Source organism: Arachis hypogaea, chromosome 1 (assembly GCF_003086295.3).
Source record: "Arachis hypogaea cultivar Tifrunner chromosome 1, arahy.Tifrunner.gnm2.J5K5, whole genome shotgun sequence".
Taxonomy (NCBI): domain Eukaryota; kingdom Viridiplantae; phylum Streptophyta; class Magnoliopsida; order Fabales; family Fabaceae; genus Arachis; species Arachis hypogaea.
Window position 1 is genome coordinate 56,384,496 of NC_092036.1, and position 9,604 is coordinate 56,394,099.

At 29.5% G+C, this 9,604-nt stretch overlaps 1 protein-coding gene across 11 annotated transcripts; it reads left to right on the plus strand.

Moving 5' to 3' along the window:
* Positions 1-2,361: 2,361 nt before the first annotated feature.
* On the plus strand, positions 2,362-9,322 carry LOC112804728 (uncharacterized). 11 transcript variants are annotated; one of them, XM_072198560.1, is made up of 6 exons: positions 2,760-3,273; positions 3,716-4,215; positions 5,402-5,490; positions 5,700-5,732; positions 8,339-8,394; positions 8,525-9,322. In XM_072198560.1, exons 2-5 carry the CDS (start codon positions 4,011-4,013, stop codon positions 8,348-8,350), a joined length of 339 nt encoding a protein of 112 aa, XP_072054661.1. In that variant the 5' UTR covers positions 2,760-3,273; positions 3,716-4,010; the 3' UTR covers positions 8,351-8,394; positions 8,525-9,322. The 11 variants fall into 11 exon arrangements, with proteins under 11 accessions (XP_025703351.1, XP_025703350.1, XP_072054661.1 ...); XM_072198557.1 differs by lacking the exon at positions 5,402-5,490 and having other exon boundaries at positions 3,398-4,215; XM_072198559.1 differs by having other exon boundaries at positions 8,339-9,322.
* Positions 9,323-9,604: the final 282 nt, after the last annotated feature.

Sequence of the window (9,604 nt, forward strand, 5' to 3'; positions counted from 1 at the left end):
ATATATTAAATAACATATTATAGTTATATATATTTATCAATTTACATTTTTATTAAATAAATACAAATATAATTTATATTTATGGTATTTAATTTATATTATAATAATAAAAACACATTCTTTATTTGTCATGTAATATTTATAAATTCATACACATAATTTTTATAATTAATAAATTTTTATAATTAATATTATTTAATTTTAAATTATATATTATTGTATATTTTAAATTATTTTACATTTTATTAATAAATCATGATTTTAAATTATTTTAATATTTTTTAAAGGTATTATATATTTAAATCACCACATAATTTTTTAAATTACTGTCCCGATAATTTAAAAATTTGTTTTATGTTTTCCAAAGTAAAATAATTTATTTTGACTTTTTAATCACACATTTTAAAAATTCTTTTTTCAGAGTTGCTATTTACTCTAAATTTATATACTTTTGAAGTTAGATCATTTCTTTAATGTGTATAAATTAATCAGTAAATAACTTTAGCATCAATTGTACTAATAATTACAATTCAGTACTCATAATAGAGAATAGACATGAAAACAGACCTGATCTTTTATGCTTTTTTAACGTTTAAACGGATTATTCTAATTTAAAGCTTGTTTAAAGTCATCACTAAAGTATTATATAAGTCATAAATATCAGTATATACCAATACAGAAGTTATTATTCAAATATCAACAAATCTATTAAGCAATAATATTCTAATTGTATAAAGAGCAGAGATTTTAGTTCCACCTACTATTAGAGATGTTTAAATCTAAATCAATTTAAATTAAACTCATCTAATTTAATTTAAATTAAAAATGGATTAAAATTGTACTAATTTAAATTTAATTAGATTGTTTTTGTAATTATATAAATCTGATCGAATTTTAAACCTATTTTACAAAACTGATTCAATCAAATTCAAATCATATTATTTATTATTTTATTATTATATTATAATATATTCAATTTATTACATCTTTTTATATTATTTATATATTATTATTTAATAAATATTTAATATTTAAAATAAAATTCATTTATTTAATTTTATTTTTATTGACACTTATTATTTTATTATTAGTTATTTAAAATTTAATATTAAAATTTGTTATATATATTTAATTTTTTTAATTTATAAAATTATAAATCTAATTCAATCCAAACTATTTGAAATTATATCAAATTAGATCAAAGTTTTTTTAAAAAATTATTCAATTTAAATCGTATCACAACTAAAATTAGTATTTGAATAAGAGAAAATTTTGATTCAAAATTCATCCAAGCTGCACTACAATTACCCTAGGTGGCATCCTCACGTTTTTTTTTTTAAAAAATCAAAAAGAAAAGCTGCTCTCTTTCGGAAAAAAGACATATAGGTCCTTAACTTTTTAAATTTTTGACAAATATATCCCTAACAAAATTTAAATACAAAAAAGTTCTTGACTTTAACAAACGGAGGAAAATTTAGTCCTTCCATCTATTTTCTTCTCATACACCAAACGGAACTGGCTGACGTGGCTGAAACGATGTCCAGGTGTCCGTTACGGTGCCACGCTAGAAGGGGAATAAAGTTCGAAGGACAAATAAGTCCTTGACGTCATTTTACAAATAAAGTTAGAAAGACAAATAGGTCCTTGAGAATTTTTTTTCAAAATTAATAAACTCCTTTCCTAAATTCTCTCATCTACCTCTTTCCATTTTTATATTTTTCTCTACTATTTTTACTCTATATATAATTATATTTTATATTAGTAATTTGACAAATTAAAATATGTCATTTGATATTTTTTTACAATTAAAATATTTTTAAATGTAAAAGCATACACATTAAATTATTTTAAATTTTAGATAACGAATGTTAAAATTAATTATTAATAAAAAATTAGACTTTCTTATATAAAAATAATAACTAAAAATTTTATTATTTAATTTTTTATCTGCAGATATCTTAGTCTTCTTAGTCAGAAACCTTTGTCAACTTATGACTTTTTTGTAAAAGTAGTTTGATTTTATAAATTTTTTGTGTCATGCATAATTTATACGATTAGAACAAAGTGAACTATAATTAAAAAAAAATTATTCTCGTAATGTTATTATGGATAAAAATACTAGTTCTAATATAATACACAAATGCACTAATGCTAACTTAATACATGAATGATGCACAAATAAACTAATGCTAACTTGATGCATAAATGAATCGATGCTAACTAATGCCATTGATATGATGAAAACTGAACTAATGCAATTTAACAAATTTTAATATAATACACAAATGCACAAAAACTGAACTAATGCAATTTAAGAAAAAAAAAAGGAAATAGAACAAGCTCAATTTCTGCAATTTTAATACAAATAATTTAAATTGAAGAATACAACAAGTTAACTAGATTTCAAAATACAATCATAATTTTATAAACTAAATTCTCATAATAGAAACATAATAGAAGCATAATGAAAAAAAAATTCTCAAGGACCTATTTGTCCTTCAAACTTTATTTGCAAAATGACGTCAATGACTTATTTGTCCTTCAAACTTTATTCCCTTTCCAGCGTGGCACCGTAACAGACACCTGGACACCGTTTCAGCCACGTCAGCCAGTTCTATTTGGTGTATGAGAGGCAAATAGACGAAATGACTAAATTGTCATCTGTTTGTTAAAGTCAGGGACTTTTTTATATTTAAATTTTGTCAAAAATGTATTTGTCAAAAGTTTTAAAAGTCAGGACCTATCTGTCTTTTTCCCCTCTCTCTCTCTCTCTCTGCCTTATGCCACTACTTCGTTACACACACACTCTCTGCGTCGTCTCTCTTTCTCTCTCGCGCTCTCGCTCCCAAACCTTACCTCTTCAACCCGGTTTTCCTCCTTCCAGTTCGTATGTCTCTTCAATCTTCGCCAATTTCTTCCTCCATTGTTCTGAGATCACCAATCGCTAAGATCCCCGTCCGAAATCCTAACCGTAGCTACTCGAATTCGTCGTCTAAGAGCCTAGCGACGGCGACGTCGCTGGTTGGTTCAGCCGGTGCAATCCTTCATTGACACTTCTCTCTCTGGTCTGCTTCGTCGAACTTCATGTCGCGCCGGCTTTCTACAAATGGCGATGGCAAACCCTTTCCATTTGTGAGGTGACGACTCTGAGGACCCCACAGCAAATCGCAGCGGCGGCAGCGGCGTCTCCACTCAAGAAGGGTTTAGCTGCGGCGGCTCAGCAGCTGCAGCAAGCTCAGTTGGCTTCTAAGCCTGTTCCTCCTGCATAGGCTGGTGAGCATTCTATTTTGATTTGATTCATTCGTTTATTCCTTTTTTCATTTCTCTTTTTGTGTTTTTTGATTTAATTTTTTACTATTTGCCACATTTTTCTGCTATATCTCTCTCGTGCTATTAGGTTAGGGTTTAGAGAGATGAGTACCGATTTTTGGAAGAGATTTGTGGGAGTGACTGAAAGATATTTAGCTTTACAAGTTCGATTTCTCTCTTCCTTCTGATTCTCCGACTGATGATGTCGGTGGTGAAGATCTTCGATTAGATATCGGAAGTTAGTAGGGTTTAGATTGATTTAGGATTTCTCATGTATCCTAGAAATTGTAGGCATTATGTTGAATTTAGTTTTCTATTATGTAATTTATAGTAGTTTTGAATAATTTTAATTATTTTTTTGGACTCCGTCTTCATGAATAGAGATTGTTTTTCGATTTTCTGTTAGATGGAAAAGAAAAAGCAAGAGGATAAAGTGAAGAGGGTGCAACAACAGGAGGAACATTTTAAGCGTGTTACGATAAGAATTATTGGGTTTCCTTCTCACTTCTTAGAGAATATATTCCGTAAAATTTATTTATCATCAGAAAATGAGAAGAATTTGATGAATAATATTCTCTTACCATTATAATAAGATCTTCGGATGATCATGAACCCTGAAAGGAGGCAGATCATCGACACCTACATTGGTGGAGTAGCTGCAGCTGCTAGGAAGTGCGTTTCTGGGGAAAAAGAGGAGAGTTATGAGATCGGCTGCAGTGAGGTGGACCACAAAGGCAGCAGTGGCAGAGGGACGTGGGGGTGTGGCATCAAGCTCTGGTATCCTAGCTACCGTTGCGACGGCCGGAGACGGTAGTCCTGGATACCACGCTTTTGATCATAAGCAGAAAACAGAGAGGGTCGCTGGTTCAGGGGCACTGGGGCAGCAGTTCAGAGATTCAAATCTAGGTACAGTTTTTCTCAATACTTCAGAGGCTAATCATATTCAAGATATCCACACTCTATAAACTCATTTTAAGCAACATGCTCTGAATTTTGACTCTTTTTTTATTATTTTTAATGTATTTACTATTTAAAAAAGACTTAAACATTCAATTTTAAGCAATCTTAAATTCTATACAGATCTCTTGTGCTTTAAAATTTATATGTATCAATCAAATTAGTTATTATTATTATTATTATTATTATTATTATTATTATTATTATTATTATTATTATTAATGGTAGTCATTTTTAAGTACACATAATAGAATTTCCAATCTTGCTATACACTATAATGATATTGACACTGATTGAAGTTATTGAATTGGGTTGCACAAATAACAAATCCTAAAATCCATTCAATTTACCTTTCAATTTACCTCTTTTGGGTGTCAAAATTGGTAGAAAATGTTGCTATATATATTTTGATCTGTTTTCTTATAATTCTTTCTTTTGTTTTTTCTCTGCTTTTTTGGTTTTTATTCTGTTTGTCCTGAATTTTCAATTTCAATTTTCCATTTCGTTACTGTGAGAGTCATAGTTTTCTCATCTCTTTCTAGCTCATTGTGTTGTTTTCTTATAAAATTTGTTTTAGTATTTGGCCTCTGTTTTTTTGTCAACCTTTTCATCCGATTTTAATATGAGAACTACCATGGATATGATAAATAAGATTAATCCTGAAATTACCTATCTTTGGCTGGGGATTTAATATTCTGGAGTTCACTGCAGTGGAGTGGTTGTAGGAGATAGATAGTAAATACTCCACCATATGCTTTCGACACTAAAGGATTGTCAAAGATCGTTTATGGCTAGCTCTCTTTCCAAAAGGAACCAATTATATGCATTACCAGTTGTCCCTCTCCCCTTAAATCTCATCTTTTTTACTTATTAAGTCTTTCTTCATCGTTTGATAATAATATGAACTCATATCAGTTCCAAAAAATATTTAAATTTTTAAATATGCATTTAAGTTTATATATCTTCTATCATGCTAAAATTTGTGTTTCATGTTAACTGTACGACTAAGCAATATATAATTCAATTAGGGGGCACCATTGATATGTTTGTTGCTTTTGTGCAATGAAGAAAAGAGTCGAAATAGTAAAAAATATATGCTTTTGAAGTTGCTTGTGATATGTTTTGCGGATTCCAGTGGATGAGATTCCAGCTTGTGAAACTGAAGTTGCTTCATGGCTAATGAACATATTCCTAAAGAATGACCAATTGTTCTCTGAATTCATGGTCAGTTCCTTAACCAAATAAATGAAAAGCAACTCTTAACATTCAAGTGCATTGTTACCTATATTTTGGTAGTTGCTTTCAATTGTTCACATATTTTACCTTTTTCTCTCACATTTGGTTCAAGTTACTCGTAGGTCTATCTTGTGCATATATTGCTATTTCAACCTGCTAATGTCTTTTACATTCGATGTTAATGCACTCTTTAACAGAAACAAACAAAAGATTGGACAATGTTGTTAATCGTAAGTAGCCAATTTGCAATTTTGGAATTTATATTTGAATTGTAAATCATATGTTGTTTGTTGGAAATTCAGAAAATTAGGGGCACAATTGTACAATTGTTAAAATTTAGTTTAGATTCCAAATGTGAGTTTGACTGTAGGTTTGCTTTGCTTAAAGATTTTGTCTTTATAATAAAGAGATTTTGCTTCTTGATTAAAAAAAAAGATGAAGAATATTTTGGAATTTTAAACTAAGTTTATGAAAGTGAAGCTTTTTTGAAAAGGAAAATTTAGCTTCTTTATAATAATACCATTTTGTGTAAGGAAATCGAAGATAACTATGCAAGTATGCATTGAACTTCAGTGCTGAAGTACCAGAGGCTATACTATTGTAGGAGCCTTTTATATTTATAAACTAATCATAATCACAAGTAGGATTATCTATTGTACGACTTGGTAAGTGCTTATTATGGATGGGAGCACCATGAATTTGGGTTTGTGGGACTTTGCTGGTGAGTTAGTTCACTGTTTATCAAGTTTGTTTTGGGAGGGTCTTGCTTTTTCTCAATTTTTTTGAAATAGGTCAAGAAGATTACAATAGATTAAGACCTTTAAGCTATTGTGGAGCTAATGAAAATTAAATGTGATTATTATGCTCAATTATGCCTTTTAAATATTTTCTTTGGTTTAGAGAATGTATCCAATTATTTTGAATTTGGTTGAATGAATAGGGTTTTTCCCTTTAGAGTTTCAATTTTTGTTGTGTTATGGATTCTCTTAATTGGTTGTCTTTTCTGTGGGCAAGTGTTCTTTTACTTGATAGTTGATGAGGTTAACATTTGATATAAAAGTTAAACCCTAAAAGCTATGAAGTACAATTTCATACAGCTGTTTAGTTATAAATGATCTTAATTAGTTTATTGTTTGCTCATGCTAGTTGTCTATCACTATGTTATTGTGCTAATTTTATTGCAATTTACTTCTCCGGGTTTAGGACTATGAATTACATGGTGTTGATTGAACAAAAGTGGAGTTTGAGGATAATCAAGTTTGTTTGGATCTCTTTGAGATGATATTTTCTACTTATACATTTAACCTATTTAATATTTTTGAGTTTTTCCTCTTGAAAAATGGGACATTGATTATTACATTCTATTTTGAACTTTTTGTTCTTATAAATAGCAGAGTTCTTTTCTTTTCTTTTTTATTAAAAAATGTGTTTAGGTCCTAATATTAGGTGTTCTTCAGAATAATACTATTATATGAGTAGTGAAGCTAAATTAAAATACTTAAAATAATGAGGCTTTTTGAATAAAATAATGGTGTTTGGAATCTTCTAATGAGTTAAAATCATGACAAGCTGAGTATTGGTAAAAAATAATTAAATACAATTTTTTGTAGAGGTATATAAATCATTACTTTTATTTCATCTTTCTGTACAAGAAGTACTTGATTTAGATCTTTTTCCCCTTCACAAAGTTGAGAAAGTATAAATAAGCTTTAGTCAAAGAGAGTAGGTGAGTTAAGGAGAGTAAGTGAGTCAATGGGAGTAGGTAATGTACATTTCTAAAATAATCATATCTCGAGATTATATTGTTGAATCCTAATATTCAAGCAAATAACTACTCTATTTTATACCAGAAATAGTCATCAATAATTACTAGGTTATAGCTAACGTTATAGTTTCTTTGTTTTTCAATTCATTGTCTTACTTTTTCTTCTTTTTATTCTCTTTCTGTTCCCTATAGTGGGTGAGAGATTTCAGAAAGAAGTCATGCTGTAATAGTGTAGTAGGTAGAAGTGTTTGACTGAGAAAAGAGTTGGACCATTGTAAATATAATCATATCTCTTAACAATTTTTTTTCATTATTATGGAACTGTTTTTCCTTTTAGTTTTTGAATAAACTATGTATAGAATTAGTATTGGTTGAATTCTTCATTCTTGGTATGATCTATAGTTAAATTATATTTTAATATATAAATACATCTATTTTTGTTTCAATTAATTTTATTACCTAGCATTGCTTCTTTTCTTCACTGATCTATACAAATTAATTTGCTTCTATTAATTGTCAATATAATCACGCCGTGTGCAAAAGAAACAGGTTCAATGAAGGCTGTGAATGAAACCTGTTCTAAAAGATGTAGATGATTTGTCATTTATAGTTAATTATGTAACCTGAGGGCTTTGGATTCACTTTTTTATAGCTAAGTTGCCACATAAAAATTGACTTCATTCTTTGTTATTTTCAAAGTTGCTTATTTTTGGCTGTAGTAGAGTATTGGACTTCACTTTTTTTATTTAGTTGGTGATTTTCTACTTTGAATCTACTTGCAGTGTTTTTTTCTTTTTTCTTTTTAATAATTCAATACATTATTAAGTTAGAACTGAATCTCTTGCTTATTCTGTACAATAACTTCTTTTGAGCCAAAAGTTTATTCTTATTTCTCCTTATCTTTGAGAATCCTTTGATGGATTTGCACTTTAGTTTTGTTGCATGTTTAATGAGGTTCACTAACCAATATATTTGTGTGTTTGCTACAAAACACAATTTTATTTGTAATGTCATAGATTCTAATGACCCTTTTGATTTCTAAGTGTTTCTTTGTTCATTCGTTATTTGCAGATGTTCGTTTGATTTATGAATTTCAGAGGGATGAAGATAAGATGCAGATATGGCAGGTGAGGAGGTGTTGAAAAATTTCAAGTTCACGAAGAAATAATGGGATGGTTTAGCACCACTGCGTGTTTTGAGTTATTAAACTGGTTTATTTTGATGGAAAAGTTGTAATACCAGAGACAAATTATGTAGGTGCGGGATTTTACCAGCTTCTATGGATGTCCAATGTGTGGTAAAGAGCTAGAGAATGTAGGTCATCTTTTCTTCGGTTGTGATGTAGCATTCAGTCTTTGGGGCGATGTACTATATAATATGGGTATGCATTGAACATGGCCATGACGAGCCAAGGAATGCTTCAAGTCATGGATTGCGGCACCAATACCAGCAGGTATAAGCAGCGGTGGGTGTCGAACTTCTTTGCAACCACATGGTGTATTTGGAAGCATAGAAACTGCAAAATGTTTCAAAGCAAAAATCTAAATACAGAAGACGTGAAATAGGAGATAAAGTATTGGAGCCAAGCTTGGGTGTCGAATAAAGAAAAGTTCAGGAGAGAAAAATTTGAAATTCAATGATATAATGGACTTGAGGAGTGGATGAAATAGGTACATATGCTTTGTCTTTTTGTGGTTTTGATTATTATAGGATGGTTTTATCTTTGCTCGATTTAGAATAGTAGTTTCTTTATGTTGTTGGTCTATTTTGCAAGATAGAAATGGGGTTATGTTCTGCTTTAAGCCTTTGTAACTGCTGCTGATCTCATGTCTCTGATGGGTTTAGTGGGTTATTACTATTTAAAAAGAAGATGCAGGCAAGAGAAGCTATTAGCTCTAAGGTTATTGGCAATAGGAGCAGAAGGTAATTTTTTTTAGGGGTTAAGTTCCTTTTTTTATTTTTTCATTGGACAGTTTTATTGTTTTAATTGTCAATCTGTCATTACTAATATTATTGTCATTGATGATTATTATTAGTTGGGGAGGAATTTTGACATATTATTAGTATTTATTAAACTGTGGTTTGTGTGATTTTTTATTGTGGAGGATAGGATATGACTAAAGGTTTACTTATGATTAAGCACAAAAGTTGCACCAAGGAATAGGGGGCTGCTGGCCTGCTGCTACTAAGGCTTTCAAAATTTTTTTCTTTTACTCAATTTATAGGATTGCAGGGATTTTATATAGAGGCAAAATTTGAGACATAAGTTATCAATTTTGAGTTCTTTTTATTATCATGTAGTTCTTTTATAATTCTTCAACAAAGATTTTTTGTTTC

Coding starts and splice junctions, on each gene's coding strand:
- LOC112804728 (XM_072198557.1), top strand. CDS start 4,011: ATGAGATCGGCTGCAGTGAGGTGGACCACAAAGGCAGCAGTGGCAGAG. Junction 4,216..5,699: donor GTTCAGAGATTCAAATCTAG/GTACAGTTTTTC, acceptor ACTCTTTAACAG/AAACAAACAAAAGATTGGAC. Junction 5,733..8,338: donor ATTGGACAATGTTGTTAATC/GTAAGTAGCCAA, acceptor CGTTATTTGCAG/ATGTTCGTTTGATTTATGAA.